General features: G+C 42.7%; 1 protein-coding gene across 1 annotated transcript in view; it reads left to right on the top strand.

Annotated features, from left to right (window-relative positions):
- The window catches only part of Dgk (diacyl glycerol kinase 1), a 419,783-nt gene that overhangs the window by 134,322 nt on the left and 263,964 nt on the right, over positions 1 to 21,497 (top strand). The window contains exon 3 of the mRNA XM_067148158.2: positions 10,425 to 10,598. Coding sequence (XP_067004259.1) covers positions 10,425 to 10,598 — 174 coding nt within the window. The remainder of the gene's footprint in view (positions 1 to 10,424; positions 10,599 to 21,497) is intronic.

The raw sequence follows: 21,497 nt of genomic DNA, 5'->3' as shown, positions 1-21,497 counted from the left end.
AAGGGACAATAATAATAATAACAATAATGTTATTTGCTTTACGTCCCACTAATTAATTTTACGGTTTTCGGAGATGCCGAGGTGCCGGAATTTACTCCCGCAATAGTGCGTTTATGTGCCAGTAAATCTATCGACACGAGGCTGACGTATATGAGCACCTTCAAATACCACAGGACTGAGCCAGGATCGAACCTGCCAAGTTCGGGTCAGAAAGCCAATACCTCAACCGTCTGAGCCACTCAGCCCGGTACTTAGAAGGGACATACATAATCATTTAAACACGTGTAGTTTTAATCCATTTTTACTTTAGTTACTGTTGTTGTTTATTGTTGGTTTTATTTTGTTGTCTGTGGTAAGACCCCAATTACAGTATGGTTCCAATATATGGAACCCTCACAAGGATTACTTGATTCAAGGAATAGAGAAAATCCAAAGAAGAGAAGCACAATTTGTTCTGGGTTGTTTCCGACAAAAGTTTAGTGTTACGAAAATGTTGCAAATTTTGGGCTGGGAAGATTTGGGAGAAAGGATACGAGCTACTCGACTAAGCGGTATGTTCCAAGCTGTCAGAGTAGAGATGGAGTGGACTGACATTAGTAGACGAATAAGTTTGAGTGGTGTTTTTAAATATAGGAAAGATCACAATATAAATTTGGAACTCAAGAGAACAAATTGGAGCAAACATTCGTTTATAGGAATAGGAATTAGGGATTGGAATAGTTTACGAAGGGAGATGTTACCATTTATGCTTTCACGGTCCATAGATCGAATTGCCAAGCCGTGTTTGATACCGTCACTAAAATTGTTTACAGTCTAGGTAAAACCAAGGACAAATTGTCCCCACGTTTACATCCTGGTATATATGAAATTCCCCGTACTTGTGGCAAGGTATACATTGGCCAAACATGCCGGTCAATTGGTACTCTTATCAAGGAACATGAACGAAATAGTCGTTTCAACCAGCTAGACAAATCTGCTATAGCTGAGCACGCCCTATCGTCGGGTCTTGATGTCGTGTTCCAAGATACTCGAGCTCTTACCCACACTAGATATTACAGGTCGAGGATTATACGGGAAGCTGTGGAAATACGTAGAGATCGTAACAATTTCAACAGGGACACTAGCTATCAATTAAGTAATACGTGGTTGCCAGCCATTAAGGATTCACGTATGTAGTTCCCTCCCCTGTCCCTTCACTATTGTTATTTCGTTTGGTGTTTTCCAAATTCGTATGTTCCTCATCACCAGATGTTTCATTCCAGGCTTGTGTCAATGTCATACTTTCATATATGTATACAACTGTTATGTTATGTGACTCCCTCTCAGACTGATTCTGATGGTTCCGTCAACTTCCGCTTCGAATGCTGGCGCTGTACCGCGTACTGAGCCATCTTGTGGCGAATGAACGTACCACTTCCACTTTTATCATTAACGTCTAAATTTAAACCTCACTCTTGGAGAAGTCTTCGTTATGAACAGCCGAGATTTTGTTCTGAAGACGCAGAGCAAAGTTCTCTTCGAAACGCAAAGAATTTAACCTTATTTTTCTTGACACGGCATAAGTCCGAAAGCCTATATCATGTTTACCAAGGAAGATATTTGATAAATTTCGAAATTCTTAGATATTATTTAAGAAAATACTAGATAAACTGATATGGAATATGAAAAAATACAGTCTGAACGCTTGAAATAAATTAAATCTTCTTCTTAAACCAGTAAATTTACCTCAGTTTCCGCTCGCAAGTTCAGAGAACAAGTACGTACATCCCTAAAACATAAAGAACTGTTTTATTAGAAATACCGCGTTGGATGTCAACAAAGGGAGCAACAGGTGTTTCTGTACCTGCCGTGAAAAGTGCTTAAAAAGAGGGGTAAATATCAACATGTAAAGGATACTTGTGTTTCTCAAATCCTATTGGAATCACAAGAAGGTTACATAGGTGGTGGTACGACGGAAAATACAAGAATGCTATCCTTTCTTTCCTACGGTGAAAATAGTGTCTGCAGAATTCTTGAAGACCGCCAGGGGAATCTTTTGCGAAAATTAAGTGGTAGAAATGTTTGTCGAAAAGAGAAAATGGAAATGCAGTACTTGTAGGCTACTTTTGCGTGGATGTGAAAACAATTGTCTGTAACGAAAGTACGGATGGTGGGTGATTCTACGGACTATGGTCATCGCTTAAGCGTTAATAGAAGAAACGTAAACCACTTTGCTCCGTTGTCAAAATCACCTGTAGGCAAAATTATTAGCCGGTTTGTAATAACAGCTTCCTTGCGTTATTCACGACCTTTTTTCTTCAAGTTCCTTTACGTCTCACCGACACAGATCGGTTTTATGGCGACGATGGGACAGGAAAGGGCTAGGGGTGGGAAAGAAGCGGCCGTGGCCTTAATTAAGGCACAGCCCCAGCCTTTGCCTGGTGTGAAAATGGGAAACCAAGGAAGACCATCTTCAGGGCTGCCGACAGTGTGGTTCGAACCCACTATCTCCCGAATACTGAATACTGGCCGCATTTAAGCGACTGCAGCCATCGAGCTCGGTTCCCGAATTTGTTCAGATCTAACCGTAGATACACCCACCATACATCCCTGATTCGGATTTCTGAAATATCCAACTCGAGAAGACGTGTCCTAGAGATCGCGTTTATTGCAATGAGCGTAGGGGTGAACAAATTTAAGAAAGTATGAACACGCTATCGTATCCTCTCCCGCTGACGGGTAGTCACTTGGCATGGGCAGTGACGAAGGATCATGTACGCATACTGATTTGACTGGACTTCTTAGTCTATGCTCTGCTGCCCTTGTGTTTACTTCGTGCTTGTCGTGTCGTTGTCTTACTCAGAATTGATTGGTATGTAGTCAAACTGGCAAACTGGCATGCGGCTATCAGATCAGAGAACTTTCGCAGCCGTCAATCGACGTCTGACGCGAGAGAAATAGGTTCGCTCTGCACTCCCACAGCATTCACCGCACACAGGTGACAGCCCACCGCCGATCCAGAGTTGGAAGAAGAAATCGTGGAAAGAGTGCCTATCCGGTTCTCAGTACGCGTCAAACAGCGTCGATATTGTACGAACCGCAGATATGCGTGTGGCGAACATTGGCAGACGGAGGACTGTATCCATTTCATTCACAACGTCCAGTAGCTGTCACCTCGCGATTACCCAAAAAGGTTGAAGTACGTGAGATTAGCCCTGTACGGCAATGGTGAACATCTTAATTTCTCCAGAACGATGTTATTCTCAGACGAAGTTCGCTTCTATCGTGATAGTGCGATATACATTTATAATGTGTATAAATGGTCCGGAGAAAATCCCCATTTCGTACTGATATCTGGAAACCGGCAGCAATTTTCATTAAATTGTTCGGATGGCATTTTTGGAAGCTTCTGAATAACGCCTTTCTTGCTGTCAAACCATCTGAACGAACACAACTACAGTATATGCCATGAAGATGTGCTCCCCTTCTTGCTGGATGTAATACTGCTAAGAACGAGATTCATCATATGGTTCATGTATGACGGCGCTCCAGTGCATTTCAACCTAGATGTGAGAGATGTCATCGATGTGGAATACCACGGGAAGGGTATATGCGTGGGGGTTCCTTTGAGTGGCCTCCGCGGACCCTAGACGTAAACCCGATGATTTATTTCCGTTGAGGTACGTTAAAGCTCTTGTACAAGACAATACATGATGTTACTGTTGAGGAATTTAAACAACACATTGAGAAAGAATGTGGCAATACGCATGCGAGGTGATATTTTGAAAAAGTCCAAATGTCAGTACTGAAACAATGTAAAGCATATGTAGAAATGGAAGGAGGTCATATTGAACATTTTTTTCATCTACAATGAAACTCTATTAACATGTACACTAAATGTTATTTGTTAAGAAATCTCTCTTAAATTACCAGCATGCATGTGTTCATTGTTCGTCTATACGCTTTATTTGATGCCCAGCAAATATGACCTCGTATACTAGTGATGTACAATGTTATATTTCGTAATGAATTACTTTGTTCTGCAATGCTGTTCGGACTCACCGTACTAGTGGTATAAGAATACGAATAAGAAAAATCATGGCCCCCTGGCGCTATCGGCACCGAAGGGCCTTTGGCCTACAAAGTGACTGCTGCTCAACCAGGAGGCCTGCACATTGAGGTGGCCTGGGGTCAGTGTAACGAATCCTCTCGGCCGTTATTCTTGGACGTGTAGACTGGGGACCACTATCTCACTGTCAGGTAGCTTCTCAATTGTAATCACGCAGGCTTAGTGGACCTCGAACCAGCCCTTTGGTCCACGTAAAAATCCCTGATCGAACCTGGGGCCTCAAAGTAAGAGGCATGTACACAAAGCCTACATCACGGAGATGGCTATATTATTATTATTATTATTATTATTATTATTATTATTATTATTATTATTATTATTATTAGTATTATTATTATTATAAGTGGCATCCGTCCGTCCTCTCAGGATGATGGTGTAGCAGTCCGGTTTCTGTCTTTTTTTTGCTATTTGTTTTAAGTCGCACCGCACAGGTAGGTCTTATGACGACGATAGGATAGGAAAGGGCTGGGAATGGGTCGTGGCCTTAATTAAGGTACGACCTGGTGTGAAAAATGGGAAACCACAGAAAATCATCTTCAGGGCTGCCGACAGTGGGGTTCGAACCCACTATCTCCCGAATGCAAGCTCCAGTCCGGTTTCATCAGCGTTTTGAGTGGCTCAAGAGCCCTGAGTCCCACTCTAAAGTGGCAGTCCCTTCGACAATTTGGGCAGTTAAAATTTATTTATTTATTTATTTATTTATTTATTTATTTATTTATTTATTTATTTATTTATTTATTTATTTATTTATTGTTGGCTCTGGACCCAAGGAACCACTGACCAATTTAAAGTCCCTGTCAAAAACAGTCCTTGCAACGTTCTGGCAGCAATAAATAAACATTTCTCTCAAAATGATTCACAAATGTAAATTAAAGCACAACCGTATACAAATGTACTATGCAACAAACTTAACAATACTGAACAAAACTGATTTTACAAGTGTAAGCTATACTGTCCTAGGAAAGAAACAATGGCATTATAAACCTGAAAACCGAGCTCGATAGCTGCAGTCGCTTAAGTGAGGCCAGTATCCAGTATTCGGGAGATAGTAGGTTCGAACCCCACCGTCGGCAGCCCTGAAAATGGTTTTCCGTTGTTTCCCATTTTCACACCAGGCAAATGCTGGGGCTGTACCTAAATTAAGGCCACGGCTGCTTCCTTCCCACTCCTAGCCCTTTCCTTTCCCATCGTCGCCGTAAGACCTATCTGTGTCGGTGCGACGTAAAACAACTAGCAAGAAAACCCTGAAAGTGGTTTGAGGCAAGTAAACACCCAATGTTAACCGGGAACTGAATTCCCAACACACCCAAACTGTTAAAAAGAATGATCGCCATTTTTTTATAGGGATAATACGCAAAGAAAATCTGTTTTAAGTCTTGAATTGACTAATTATCGCATGAACAGAAGAGAGAGCCACAACTCCAATGCGACATAAATCGCTCCTAAAGCTTCCGTGATTAAGTCGCATACGTATGATAGATACCATGTATCTTCTATCTGCGTTCCATTCGGAGAACCAAGGTTTTGTTTGCAGGTCTGGTTGATGCGAAGCACAAAACTATCCTTTACCTCTTTGAATTATTCTCCAATTTGAGACCATTCGTTTCGAGTGCGATGATGAAGCAGTGGACAGGTATCTATACGGAAGAGCAAAGGCATCAAAAGGTGCACCAGTTATTGCCTGTATCATCATTGTGGATAATGCCTACATGTTCTGTAATCCAAATTAAGTGAATGTCAGTAGCGCCTACTTGAAGATCGCGCTTGCCTTACCATTTGCAGAATTTCATAAATGTGCCAGATAAAGTATGATGAAGCTTTAGTAAAGGGACGCGCCCCATTTTCCATATGGCACTCAAGCAAGTATGCTACTTCATGACTTGTTTCCCTGAGCTCGTGCTATTCAAATTGTTTCTGCTCCGTAACAGACGAAATTAAAAGTGTTTTCATTACTATCCCTAGAAATAGAGCCAATATTTATAGAATCACCTTGTGTACATTAACGTAAACCAATCCTCTAAAACTGCTAGCAGGCTGAAACTGAAAAGAAAATATAGAAAAGGCACTCTTTACTGTGTATGCGGCTGGGGAAAATGGATTTCAAGCAAATAGTTATACGTCGAATCGAAAAAGTAGCTACCATGAACTTCGAAAACAGCTACTTCCGAGGGCCTGGCTAATGTTGTGTTTTGTTCGGGGGATAGATGTTTAAGACCGAATAACTTTTCTGACACGGGAGAAAATTTCATCCTATAATCTACGGGTAACTGAACCTCAGCCATCCAAGTGGAAACCCAGCAAGAATAGCAGAGTGGTATTTTCACTGCCTCCCCAAGGTGGTGATGCTTCGAATCCAATCCTGTGTAAGTGGAAATTTTGGAATGATAGATCATAAAATGAAAATAATAATAATAAGAAGAATGTTATTTGTTTTACGTCCCACTAGACCTAACTACTAACACGGTTTTCGGTTAAGAAGATTGCCGGAAGCTTGTCCCGCAAGAGTTCAATAACGTGCCAGTAAATCTACAGACACGAGACTGGTGTATTTGAGCACCTTCTAATACCACCACTCTGAGTCGGGGTCGACCCCGCTAACTTGAGCTCACAAGGCCAGCGCTCCACCGTCTGAGCTACCCAGCATGAAATATACTTGCAGACACTTCATGTAGTAGTGATGGAATATTTAAGGGCCAAATTAACGTGTATTATCGCCCATCTTCCAAGAACAGTGTCATATCCTTCATGCCGAAACGGACCGTGAAACTTTGGTAATATAACCGATGTGCTATGAGGAGACCGCATGCAAGAAACTAGCTGCCTGTTTCCACAGAAAGACCCCGAAATAAACCCCTGAATTACGTATAAAAGCTATAGGAAAGTTAAGCTCTTTAGATTTTTTCAATCGTGAAATGACCAGTGTTTCACCCCAGTGTAGCGGTGGGCTCATCAGTTGGATTGCTACACCTTTTCAAGACGCTGGCGGCTAGTGCACCGTTGAGACAACACTACAAGCCTCTTATGGAGAACAATGCAGTGACAGTGCACTAGGAGAAGCATGTACGACAATTATACTAGTCGCTACAGGTTGGATTGTACAGCACTCATCATGGCAATCCAGCAGTGGAGCGGCGAACAGAAAACAGTAAATGAAGGTCAGTAATACAAGCGGAAAGCTCGCCAGTGGCAGTAATACCCGTGTGGACACCTAGGATTCAGACTTTGATTTCGGGACCTTGCAATGGAAAGAGCCTGCTCGTAGCACATCGATTGTGTTACCAATATTTGAAGGTAAGGTTCAACATAAACTGGGTGACAGCCTGTTTCCAGTCAATCGACCGGGTCAGGAATGGAATTATTGAAGCCCCATCTAGCGGCGAGGATAGGAATTGTGCCGGCTGCCGAAGCCTGTCGCACTCCTCTGGGGCAATGATTAATGAATGACACATGAAATGAAATGATACTGGAGAGTGTTGCTGGAATGAAAGATGACAGGGGAAATCGGAGTACCCGGAGAAAAACCTGTCCCGCCTCCGCTTTGTCCAGCACAAGTGTCACATCGAGTGACCGGGATTTGAACCACGGAACCCAGCTGTGAGAGGCCGGCGCGCTGCCACCTGACCAACGGAAGCTCTTTAATATAAAATAAAATATAATAAAACTGACCCAGATAATATGTATAAGACTGACGTGGAACTGACACTTGTTAATGAACAGGAGAACTGCCCTTCACAGAAAAATGCTGGAAAACACGATTTCGATGCACCAATCGGTTGCTGTCACAAGTCTGCACACGTTCATCTCCCGAGTACGTCGCTGTGTCGTTACGTGTGAGTGAGTGACAGCAGCAGAAGTGTTTAGTGACTAGTTGAATGCAACACTAAATGGTGCTCACGATGAAATAACGCCTGTTCATTGTCGAGTGTTATGCAAAACCACGATTCGTGGAAAACCTGTGCGGAAATGTTTGCAGAAGAATTTAAAACTGGAAGTGTTTTGGCAAAAACCTCCAGCAATGTCTGCAATGCAAAACTTAATAGCAAAATGGCGTGACATGGGTTCTGCAGAGGCTAAAATCCGTAACTATCCGAAAAGAGTTCAGCCACCAGAAAGCATTGCTCAAAAGAGGGAAAACCAGGAACGAAGTCCCACGAAATCTCATCGCCGTTTATCTGTGCAAGTGGGAATGAAGATGTCGTCGTGTCGAAACGTTATCAAAAGGACCTGCATCTGTATCCTTACACATTTACGGTTGTGCATGCGCTAAAGCGTCCAGAAGAACCTTATCTTGTTGAGTTCTAGTGCTTGTTTCTGAGTGTCGTAGAGTCAGGACTTTTGGATCATTAATGTTTCATTTTTTTTTTTTTTCAAATGAGGCCATTCCAGCATCTTCAGTGATGTTCATTAACAAGTGTCAATCTCGCCTTAGTCCTATTTTTGAACCAGTTTTATTTTTCCCACCGGCAGTAGGAGAAGTAAAAAATCCGATTTTCGAATATTGAAGATATGTGCTAAATAGCTCCCTTTGTGGACGAGTGGTAGAGTGCCGGCCTCCGCATCCCAAGATAGGGGTTCAAACCCGACAGAAGTAGTCGAATTTTTAAGGGCGGATAAAAAGTCAGTTCGACATTTCGTATCGTACCAATGTCGGCATGTAAAATATATCTGGTAACACATTTGGTGTTTATCCGACAAAATTCATTAAAACCCAGCCTTAGACGTCCAAGAGAGATTCGGTTTACTGTGCCATCTAGTAGGTCCAGAGTAAAACGGAACGTCGAAAATAATGAGCAAGCAGCCAGATGGCATCAAATTACAATACTTGCACACGCTAGCTGAGGTCATACGATTGTTATTATTATTATTATTATTATTATTATTATTATTATTATTATTATTATTATTATTATTATTATTATTATTATTCCGTATTCGGTCAGCATTTCCAAAATGTAGCAACTCCGATGTCCTTGTCGTTCGCCTCTATCAGGTCCTGTGGAGTGCAGGGTTGTTCTAATAGAGGACAGATGAGCAGGTGGTTCGGATCTTGCGTTACACCACACTCGCAGGATGCGTCTCCATCAGCTGGAAGTATGCCCCATTTTTGCATGTTGGTCTTGCAAAGAGGGACTCCCACCCTAAGACGGTTAAGTGACCTCCAAATAGGGTAGGGCAGGTCATTTCCTGGAGCTAGCTCTTCCTTTGCAAGGGTATCAGACGGCAGCATGCTCTTTCACCTGGTGATGCGGTTAGACTTCGATGTTCCTATCAGTGGTTGAGTCCTGGTGATGACGCTCTTTCTCGACTTCAGTCGACAGACTACAGCCTGGTGATCACGCAGTGGATGGCGAGAATCATTAGTCTGCTTCGCCTTTTCTGCATCAGCAGCAACAGCCCTTCTGATAGTGGGGGAAGCTATTCCAACAATCGGGTAGAGTTTGTCAACTGAAGTTGATTTCAGACATCCCGGCAAGATTCGTACGGTCTCGTTGATTGCAATGTCAACCTGCTTGTTGTGAGTGGATGCACTCCACACAGGTGAAGCGTACTCTGCAGCGGACACACACAAAGCAAGAGCAGAGGTTCTCAGGACGCGAGGGCTTGCTCCCCAGGTGGTTGCTGTGAGCTTACTCAAAATATTGTTCCGTGAACTAACTTTCAGCCTTGTGTTGTGGGAATGTTTCTTGAAGGACAGTGTTCAGTCAAGAGTAACACCTAGATACACAGGTGTTGGACAATGTTCAAGTCGTTTGCCTTGCCGAGCTTCTCTATTCCTTAAGTGAAATGCGAACACCTGAGTCTTGTTGGGATTTGGCTTTAGATGATTGCCTTCATAGTAAGAGCCAAGAGTATCTAGTGCAGAAGTCAACTTTCCCTCCACCTCTTCAAATTATTATTATTATTATTATTATTATTATTATTATTATTATTATTATTATTATTATTATTATTATTATTATTATTATTATTATTATTATTATTATTATTATTTGCTAAACGAAAGAAAGTGCCATGCAAAGAAGGGAAGTGATGCCCTAGGCCTCGTAAATTTAATAACGGCGGGGTTAAAAGAAAACAACTGTTGGCCAAAGGAGGTTGTATAAGAAAGTATAAAAGGGAGAAGGCTGGCACAGCTAAGTGAAGTAATGGTAGACTTATCTCGGTCTGCTGGTTACAACTCCCCGTCCACAGGCTTTAGGTCCCTGGGGAAGCATACTTCACTGAAGATGGAATTTTGAGTTAACATTTGTATCGAGCTTGTTAGTATTGATGCAGTAAAGAGTATGTTGTAAGGTTGCTGTGTTGCCTGCCGCAGGTAGTATAGGTGCCTCAGTACACCCGATGCTCACCGTCACGCAAACGTCCTACTCGTGCCATGAGCCTCTCGAGAAGAAGAGCACAGAGTCCTCACCGAGCCACAGTCAGATGTCCCGCAACTCCTCCAAGAAGTCCAACAACTCTCTTCTCGTCACCAACGGTAAGCTCGAAGGTAAGTTGTCCCCCTTTCATAGAGTTGCAGTGAGCGAGTTTTCGTTTAGATTTCAGGCGATTCACATGGAAAAAGTGCTAAAGCGCAGGTTTTTTGTTTTGAAATGTATAACTCCCTCTATGGAGAACTCCGGTTCGATTTCCGGCCTATTCAGGGATTTTTTACCTGGATCTGGGGACTGGTTCGAGGTCATCTTATCCAACGTGAATGCGATTGAGGAGCTATCTGACGGTGAGATGGTGGCCCCGGTCTAGTATATTCGTCATGATGACCGCGCATTGCCTCATAAACTGCTGACATTCGGGCTGAGCAGTAATCACTTGGTAGGCCAAGGCACGGAGCGTTCTATGGTTCAGTAGTAGAACTTAGACCTCTGAATTCCTGGATCGTGGGTTCAAATCTGGTAGAGGTAATCGGATTTTCGAAGAGTGGGTGAAAGTCCATTCGATATGTAATGTCGTATAATGTCGCATGAGAAAGATCATTGGTGACACATTCAGTATTTACCTGAAAAAATGATTTTCATTTTTCTTTTCCTACCGCTTTTCCCACATCCTGATAGAGTCGCGGGTGCGGACTGTGTCTCACATGTCGGCATGGCCCTGTTTTACGACCATATGTGAAGGTATTTATTCACTACTGCTTGTTCCTGCGGTGGTTGGCAGTGTAATGTGTTGTGTTGTGTGTATACGAAGAGAAATGTATTGGGACAAACACAGACACCCATTCCCCGAGCCAGGGGAATTAACCATATGCGATTAAAATTCCCGATCCGTCCGGGAATTGAACCCGGGACTCTTTGAACTGAAGGTCGCGATGCTAACCAATCAGCCAAGAAACCGGACATACAGGGTATCCACAAAAGAATTCCGGTGTTTTGAAGTTACGTGTGTTAATGGAATCTAAAATTAAGGATAATGTGTTATACGAGTACATGGTTTGAAAATGTAGCAATGTCAAGTTTATTATACAGTTTAGTGCAGTTTGTGGCACGGCATACATCCAAACAGTAATCGGCCACTTGCCATGTCCTGGCCTGAGTTTCGCGTAGCGACTGCGGTTTGTTTGAGATTCCCGACCGATTGGGTCCCTAATCTCAGTTTGACGTGTGGCTCTTAAGAGCGTTGACTGGTGGGTTTGTTTGGTAGTTTTTCCAGTATTTCAGGGAAATAGTGGAGTAGTGAAGGTGGAGGTATTGAAATGTGGTGGTGGCAGTTGTTTGCCATTGTTTGGGACTTACGAATAGGTGACTTATTTGCACGTTGGAAGGTGCTGCCATCAGTTGGGCTCGTTGAGAGGTTTTGAAGGGATATATTTAGGGGTGCGTTGTCGGTTGTTGGAGCATGCAGTGTTTCTGGGTGGTAAAAGGGGGGTTGGGATGCGTGGGTTATGTAGTGCTGGTTAGTAGAGAGAGGAGATTTTTAAGAAGTTATATTGTGGGGATGGTTTGTGATGTGCGGTTTATATAGTGCGTTGGAGGGGGTTGAGGTTGAGGTTGAGGTCGAGGTTGAGGTTGAGGTTTAGTAGGGACGGAATTTGTTGGTTAGTTGGTTGTGGTTGGCGGAGGTATTTGTTTGCGATGTGGGCAGCCTGAATATGAAGCGGCATGTTTGCCTTTGCAGTTAGCGTACTTGGCCTGGTTCCGTGGGACTGGGCAGACGATGTGGTTGTGATGATCACCACATCTGTTGCAGCGGGTCTGGTTTGTGCAGCTTGTGGCGGAGTGGTTGAATTGTAGGCAGTTATAGCACATGAAGATTAGTGTGGATTGTGCCATGTCCTGGGTAGCATGTCTGGGGTGATGGTTGCCACAGAATAGATGACCATAGTGAACAAGCGGCATTAGTTAACTCAGATTAGATCATAACAACAATAATTAACAATTACAACAATTAAATCCGTGTCCCAACAAGTTTTATGCACGACGTGAGCGCTGCGGAGCGTTGACCTTGAAGAGACCGAGCAGAGGCCTGACCCTGTCGGTGCAGTGCGATGACGACGCCACAGCAGAAGGCTCAGTATGTTATATGGCTCATAGAAACTGGATCAATTGTTACTGCAAGCAGAACTTTCTACGCCAGTATAGTGGCGATGCGCCTACGGACAAAGCCAATTGTCAATGGCTTCCTCCTTTTAAAGAAACTGGAAGTGTTTTGAAACAAAAGTCGCCAGGTAGGATGAATTTATACGGTGTCATATACCTATGGGGCACACATTCAACTGCACTAAATTGAAAAAAAAAACTTGACAATATTATCTTTCAAACCATGAGTTTTGATATCATTACAATATTTTACATCAAAACCTAGGAGTTCTTTTGTATTATTATTAATCAGCTTGGTGGTGGAGGGGTAGCGTGCTTGTCTCTTACTAGGAGGCCCCGGCTTTGATTTCCGACCAGTCCAAGGAATTTTATTTTGAACCGAGGACTGGAACGGGGTTCACTCAGCCTCGCGAGGTCAGCTGAGTAGCTATCTGGCATGAGAAATAAGATAGTCGGTCGTGGAAATCATGAAAAGTGGCTGAAGATGTCGTAACGCTGACCACGTGACACTCCAAGATCTGCAGGCCATCTAGCTGGGCAAAAGCCGTCTTGACACGCCAAGAGCTTTAATGGCCTATATAACGTACTTCATTGTTTCTCTGCAAGAATTAGAAAAAATTGAATGAATTAAAGTAGAACTTCGACAGTAATATTTAAAGGAATTCCCTTGTGCAAGCTGTAACTGAAATACTTTTAACGAATGCCAGGATAGGTGTCCCTCGAGGACATATACTGTTGTTGTTTTTGTTTGTTTTTTTTTACCTGTGCGAAGAGATGTCTCGCTGCTGAGTTAATGAGACCGTAGGTCATGAGATCCACTCACTCAGACCAGGCCTAAAAATTGCCTGGCCTTCTGACCCCAATGTGGCAGGTTCGATCCTGGCTCAGTTCGGTGGCATTTAAAGGTGCTCAAATACGTCAGCTTCGTATCGGTAGATTTACTGGTACGTAAAATAACTCCTGTGGGACTAAATTACGGCACGTCGGCGTCTGCGAAAACCGTAAAAGTAGTTAGAGGGATGTTAATAAATAACATTACAAATTATTATTAATTTATTAAAATTGCAGAGATGCGTTCTATCAAAGGATACGAAAACAAAATACTCTGTGGCACATGTACTATAAACACGCTTGCTTTGTGTAACTCCATTAAGGGCTTGTAAGTCGTGAAAATATTGAGAGGATCATATTGTGACGTGAATGGTTTTCTGTACGCCGACTATCTGGGAGGAATGAGTTAGACGTTACAAGCTACTGTTAATAAACCAGCGTAGACCGAGGTAACTCAAACGTGTTGCTCTTTGCCTAGTGGTATTCTTCCTACGAAGCAAACGATGTATGCTGTGATAAAAACAGGGTGGAAACATGGAGACAGTATGATGCGATGACGGTAGCGAAGCAGATGAGACTAGAGTCGCTCCTCAGAAACGCGAGCAGCGTACGTACCAAGCGTACGTCAAAGTCAAGCGAGTGATCGAACACACTGGGCACGGGACAGGAGTGATGACTTTCGATTGTGATTACGAAGCTCTCCTCGCACCATTCAACGAAATGTATATTGGAGTAAAGTATAAAATAGACACTGTAATTGCAAGAAAAACCGACCTTCTATAAATATTCGGGTTTTATTTAACTGCCCTCGATATTAATAGGCATGGTTTTTCCTAAATGTATACATTCAAAGAAAACTGGAACCTTAAAAGTTTCGTTAACCGAGCTCGATAGCTGCAGTCGGTTAAGTGCGGCCAGTATCCAGTATTACCGAGCTCGATATCTGCAGTCGCTTAAGTGCGGCTAGTATCCAGTATTCGGGAGATAGTAGGTTCGAACCCCACTGTCGGCAGCCCTGAAGATGGTTTTCCGTGGTTTCCCATTTTCACACCAGGCAAATGCTGGGGCCGTACCTTAATTAAGGCCACGGCCGCTTCCTTCCCACTCCTAGCCCCTCCCTGTCCCATCGTCGCCATAAGACCTATCTGTGTCGGTGCGACGTAAAGCAAATAGCAAAAAAAAAAAAAAAGTATCCAGTATTCGGGAGATAGTAGGTTCGAACCCCACTGTCGGCAGCTCTGAAAATGGTTTTCCATGGTTTCCCATTTTCACACCAGGCAAATGCTGGGGCTGTACCTTAATTAAGGCCACGGCCGCTTTCTTCCCACTCCTAGCCCTTCCCTGTCCCATCGTCGCCGTAAGACCTATCTGTGTCGGTGCGACGTAAAGCAACTAGGAAAAAAAAAGTTTCGTGTCACAATATACAAATATACAGGGTTGAAGCGTGCAATTTCTTGGATGGGAATGGTAGAATTTCCCCTAATGAAAATAAAATTCCTATTATTCATTCAGAAAAACGTTATATGCTGTATTTGCATACTTCAACGAGTTTAATGCTCGACTTATCACAGTGCTATCTATGTGGCACTCCCTGTTCATTGAGTTTTTGGAAAAAGTCTTTTTTAGGTTTCTTCCCACCTGACATTCCTTTGATCTTAGAAACGAAAAGTGTGAATTAATTGTAAATATAATAAAATTTACTAGCAATGTCTAGTAAAGCTTTATAGCCGGCTGCTGACACCAGACTAACCTCACATGCCGAGCTCAAGACTCTATCGTTCGCTCCTCTGTTGAGCCTTTCCACCACCTGTCCTGCTGTTTACTCTGACTACCAACACAGATCTGTGAAACTCGACTTAAACTGCCCCGAAGACTTGAAGCAAACCTAAGTTATCCCTTTCTGCCTTGCTCCCTTTACAAAAGAAACATTCTCTTTACCTTCTACATGCCAACGGCCGTAGCCGTGTTGAAACACCGCATTCCGTGAGATCTCCGAAGTTAAGCAACATTGGGCGTGGTCAGGAGTTGGATGGGTTGCCACGCGTTGTTGTTGTTGTTGTTGTTGTTGTTGGTGGTGGTGGTGGTGTTGTTGGTGGTGGGGTGTAAGGGAATGGAGGAGCGGAAAGGAACTGGCCACCCTACCGCACGTAAACTCCGGCTCAGGAACACCTCTGCGGAGGTTCGGACCTGCCTTCGGGCAGAACAACCCTTACCTTACCTACCTTCTACATGGTAACTCTTACGAAGGTCTCCTACAGCTCTACCAGCCGGTCCAAGAGGTGTTACTCGTCCTTTGTCTTGGCTTTCTCACCTGATAGTTACAGCAGTCACTTGGTAGGCCAAGGACTATCAGGCCTGTAGTGCCATATTATAAAACGTAGACCACGGGAACATCCAATAAAATTCTAATTCCCATTTTAGTTGTAATATTCTTTCATGCATTCATTTTAGTGAATTATTATTGTAGAAATAAATGCCGATAATTTTGTCCGCTTCTGTGGTGTAGATGTTAGTGTGATTAGCTGTCACCCCCAAAGGCCCGGGTTCGATTCCCGGCTATGCCACGAAATATGAAACATGGTACGAGGATTTGAATGGGGTCCACTCAGCCATCCTGGAGATGGTTTTCAGTGGTTTCTCACTTTTTTCCAGGCAAATTCCAGGATGGTGCATACCTTAAGGCCACGGCCGTTTCCTTCCCTCTCCCTTGTCTATTATTTCCAATCTTCCCTTCCCACGCAAGGCCTCTGTTCAAGATAGCAGGTGAGACGCCGCTTGGGCGACGTACTGATCCTGCCCCCAGTTGTATCCCTTACCAAATATCTCACGTTCCAGACACTGCCCTTGAGGCGGTAGAGGTGGGTTCCCTCACAGAGTCTGAGGGGAAAAAACCAACCCTGGACGATAAACTAAGAAAGAAAGAAAGAAAGAAAGAAAGAAATAAAGAAAGAAGGAAAGAAACAAATATGTGGGAAATGAAAATATTTCATATTACGTTTTACTAAACATAATTTGAGTGCATTATAAACCATCTTTCTTAAACTCAGAAACGAATTCGTTACACATTGAGATTTTCCAAAGTAACATGTCACGACAATAAAACTTGGCCATTAACCAGCCAGTATTCCAACTTACAGAAATAAGGCCGATATTATTAACGACAGTAATCATAACGACAGTTCGAAAATATATCAATCATTACAAAAAGTAAAATTCATTGTAAAACAGAGCTGATGGCTTGATACATTTATTAAATTAAAAACAGCCTATATCACCATAGATGAAAATATTTTAATTCAAAACAGGTTTTTGGATGCTTAGTTCCATCATCAGCGAATATTCAAAATTAATATATTAAAATCCACATAATCGTGTCGTGAGTTAAAATCAGTGATGGGGTGGGGGCAAGAAAAAGTAATTGAGCTCGATTACAGTTATGCGAGAAACACTTCACTCAGTTACGATTACAAATTACTTTTCCAAAAAGCAACCAGTAAAATTACAATTAAAATTACTTTACAGAATGTTAGTCTTAAGGATATCACTGATATACACCCTGTGGATAGGGGACGCAGAATACAGCCACGGTATCCCCTACCTGTCGTAAGAGGCAACTAAAAGGGGCGACCAATGGATGCTGAAATTTGAACCATGACCTTAGCTGTGATTAGCACCATCACGCGAGGTACACCATGAGTCGACTTGTCATACGATTAGTACCACTATGTGAGGAATACTGTAGGTCTGTGGGTTGATCACTATGGGTTTACAGTACCCGTGTATAGTATCCGCCACTATGATGGAGACTCCCCTCTGTCCAAGTACGGTTGGAACACCACGAGGAGATAAAAAGAGACTACCCTCGTTGGGATGTTTCAGCATCTGGTTGTGAACAGCATGGTTCTGCGTTTCGAGGTACACCACGGGTCTGGGCATTGCCTGTGATTAGTACCATTATATGAGCGACGCCATGGGTCTGCGTTGCTTATGATTAGTATCCACTGTGTGAGCAACACCACGGGATAGTACGAGTCCCTGTGATTAGTACCACTCTGTGAGGAATAGTATGGGTTTGCGTTGCCTACGAGTGGCGCCATCATGTGAGAAACACCCTAGGTCTGCGTTAGTAGTACATTACCTGTGAGTAGTACCACTATGTGAGGGACAGCATGGGTTTGCGTTGCCTACGAGTGGCGCCATTATGTGAGAAACACCCTAGGTCTGCGTTAGTAGTACATTACCTGTGAGTAGTACCAGTATGTGAGGGACAGCATGGGTTTGCGTTGCCTATGAGTGGCGCCATTATGTGAGAAACACCCTAGGTCTGCGTTAGTAGTACATTACCTGTGAGTAGTACCAGTATGTGAGGGACAGCATGGGTTTGCGTTGCCTATGAGTGGCGCCATTATGTGAGAAACACCCTAGGTCTGCGTTAGTAGTACATTACCTGTGAGTAGTACCAGTATGTGAGAGACAGCATGGGTTTGCGTTGCCTATGAGTGGCGCCATTATGTGAGAAACACCCTAGGTCTGCGTTAGTAGTACATTACCTGTGAGTAGTACCAGTATGTGAGGGACAGCATGGGTTTGCGTTGCCTATGAGTGGCGCCATTATGTGAGAAACACCCTAGGTCTGCGTTAGTAGTACATTACCTGTGAGTAGTACCAGTATGTGAGGGACAGCATGGGTTTGCGTTGCCTATGAGTGGCGCCATTATGTGAGAAACACCCTAGGTCTGCGTTAGTAGTACATTACCTGTGAGTAGTACCAGTATGTGAGGGATAACATGGGTTTGCGTTGCCTACGAGTGGCGCCATTATGTGAGAAACACCATAGATCTGCATTAGTAGTACATTACCTGTGAGTAGTACCAGTATGTGAGGGACAGCATGGGTTTGCGTTGCCTATGAGTGGCGCCATTATGTGAGAAACACCCTAGGTCTGCGTTAGTAGTACATTACCTGTGAGTAGTACCAGTGTGTGAGGGATAACATGGGTTTGCGTTGCCTATGAGTGGCGCCATTATGTGAGAAACACCCTAGGTCTGCGTTAGTAGTACATTACCCGTGAGTAGTACCAGTATGTGAGGGACAACATGGGTTTGCGTTGCCTATGAGTGGCGCCATTATGTGAGAAACACCATAGATCTGCATTAGTAGTACGTTACCTGTGAGTAGTACCAGTATGTGAGGGACAGCATGGGTTTGCGTTGCCAGTGAGTGGCACCATTATGTGAGAAACACCATAGAGCTGCGTTAGTAGTACATTACTTGTGAGTAGTACCACTATGTGAGGGACAGCATGGGTTTGCGTTGCCTACGAGTGGCGCCATTATGTGAGAAACACCCTAGGTCTGCGTTACCTGTGCGACGTACATTACTTGTGAGTAGTACCACAACGTGTGGAACGCCGTGAGTCTACGTTACTTGTGATTAGTATCGCTACTTGACAAATACAATGGTTCTACTTAATTAGCGATAAGTATCATTATGAGGGGCCATTGACCTGGATTTTAGACCTCTTTAGACAACAACCATATTCGATTCAGTATTGTGCTTTGAAATCAGCGCCTTGGTCAGTATATACTATTGTTCTAAGTTTGCTCATGGAAAGGTGGGGCATTGCGGGTCGGATCCACTGATTGTTTAAGTTCATACTCATTATCCATCATCGTCTTTTTGAATTCAAGTCAGTGATTGATTTCGGAATTATTTTTAACTTTGAATATTGGGAGTTGGATCCACTGATAATTTTAAATTCATATTCATCCACTCATTCTTCACCAACAAGCTTTGAATTCTGGTCACTGCATGACTTTTAGAATTTCAAATTTTCATTACATTTCGTACCATTAGGGGCCGATGACCTAGTTGTTAGGACCTTTTAATCAACAAGCACCATCATCATCAACATCATTGACTTTTTTTTTTGGCTTGGAGCTGGAACAATACAAACGTTCGCACGGGAAAGGAATATATTAATTCATTTAGTGTGTTTCTTGTTTAGCATGGAGGCAATAAGTGGTTAATTTAAAGAACATCGTTGGAATGTCTTTGAAATTACTGTGTATGTTCAGTCTTCAGCCCTAAGGCTGGTTGGATCCTCAACAGCTCTGCCATCAGCTGTCATAGATGGCCTAGGCATCACTGAAGAGGCGTACTAGGGAAATGAGGAGTGAGGTAGTTTCCCGTTGCTTTCCTCACCGAGCCAGAAGTTGCTATTACATATCAGTCTGCCAAGCCCACTGAAATGCATGCACCAACCGACCCTATGAGCAACATTTTCACACCATTCATAGCAGGGACAGGTTGCAGAAGGAATGGCATTACTAGCATCGCTCATACCACAGTCACTTCCATATTGTCAAAGCCAAGGAAAAGACAGAGACAGATCAATGAATGTAACAAAATTGCTCTAGCCTATACCAGAAGACATAGTGCACTGTAAGCACTTCGTCCTGCCAGCAAAGGCAGAGAGATAAAAAAGTATCCTGAACTGGTGAAGTCACTGGTCCTGCTGTAGTGGAACTGAAAGTTATCTTCATTATCACTTAAAGTTTTCACATTCCAGCTTCCGTTCGATGTACTGTATATTAAACATTCGAACGTATCGATTTCTAGAATGAAACTATTACAATTTTATTTCAAGAAGTAAATTACAAGTAAAAAATCACATTTTGTAAAAACTAACGATTACAAGTAAAAATTACTAAGAATATAATGCCTATAAGTAGTTCGATACCTGTACACAATTACTACCCAACTCTGGTTAAAATGCTACTTTTCAGCTGCTCTTTACTTGATGTTTTTAGCAACAAAGTACAGCAATGTCTCAACGAAAGCTAAATTACCAGCTCCAAGGGAATTAAATACAATGTTTGAGCTTGTAGCGTATCAGTACCGGCGCTGCGTAAGGCTATTAACTCAGCCTCCAGTGACGTCACAAGACTGAGTAATGCTATCACAGCCCCTGACAGCACGCCACGTAGCCGCACTTGCGGTCTACCCTCTATTTAGACTCACAGAAAGCAATTTAAACTCGGAATGAACTTCTGTTTCCGTAGCAAAGGAAACAAAATGAGAACACTGAAACAAACTGTTGCACATAGCGAGGACTATGAATGAGTGGTTTAACTGCTGAAAAGTAACAACAGACCTGCATTATGACAAGTTATTCCTGGGATATACGACGAGAACGGTTGAGGCGCTGGCCTTCTGACCCAACTTGGCAGGTCCGATCCTGGCTCAAATACGTCAGCCTCGGGTCGGTAGATTTACTGGCACGTAAAATAACTCTTGCGGGACTAAATTCCGGCACCTCGGCGTCTCCGAAAACCGTAAAAGTTGTTAGTAAGACGTAAAGCCTATAACATTATCATTATTAGAAACTGAGGACATGATATATTCCTCATCTAGTACCACAACCTAAGCAAGCTAGAAAAGTAAACTAGTAGTACTGTGACGTAATGCAATAAGTCTCCTATGGGCTCAATGCTTGATGTCAAAGTCGGGAAACAGTAGAAGGTAACAGGGACGAGGAAATTTATCCAGTTACGGACAGTGCATTTTGTACATGCAGTATCTAGAACTCCTTTTATATTAACATGACATTTGTATGTTTTAGTAATGTGCACATATTTCCAAATTTCGTTATTCTGCAATGAAAACATACGACAAAGTCCACAACATAATTTATTATTGCATTATTAAACTAAATATAGCACGAGTATTGTGTGGTAAATATAATTTTTTAACAAACTTTGCATTATTTAAATAAATATAAATTGAGAACTAATCGTTGTTCCAAATCATACAAAGATAATATAAAGGAAGATGTTATTAGTAGTAGTAGTAGTAGTAGTTAAATTCTTTCTTCGTAATGCCCACCTTAAAGGGCGCATTTGCACGTGTTTACTTGGTCTGACGGTTTACCTTCTTCCAAACTCTCTTCATGAATTCGCTGTGGTGTTCTTCTGTCCTATTATTATTATTATTATTATTATTATTATTATTATTATTATTAT

Source organism: Anabrus simplex, chromosome 5, assembly GCF_040414725.1.
Source record: "Anabrus simplex isolate iqAnaSimp1 chromosome 5, ASM4041472v1, whole genome shotgun sequence".
Classification (NCBI taxonomy): domain Eukaryota; kingdom Metazoa; phylum Arthropoda; class Insecta; order Orthoptera; family Tettigoniidae; genus Anabrus; species Anabrus simplex.
Note: the sequence above shows the minus strand (reverse complement) of the source record. Positions and strands in the feature narration are given on the sequence as shown.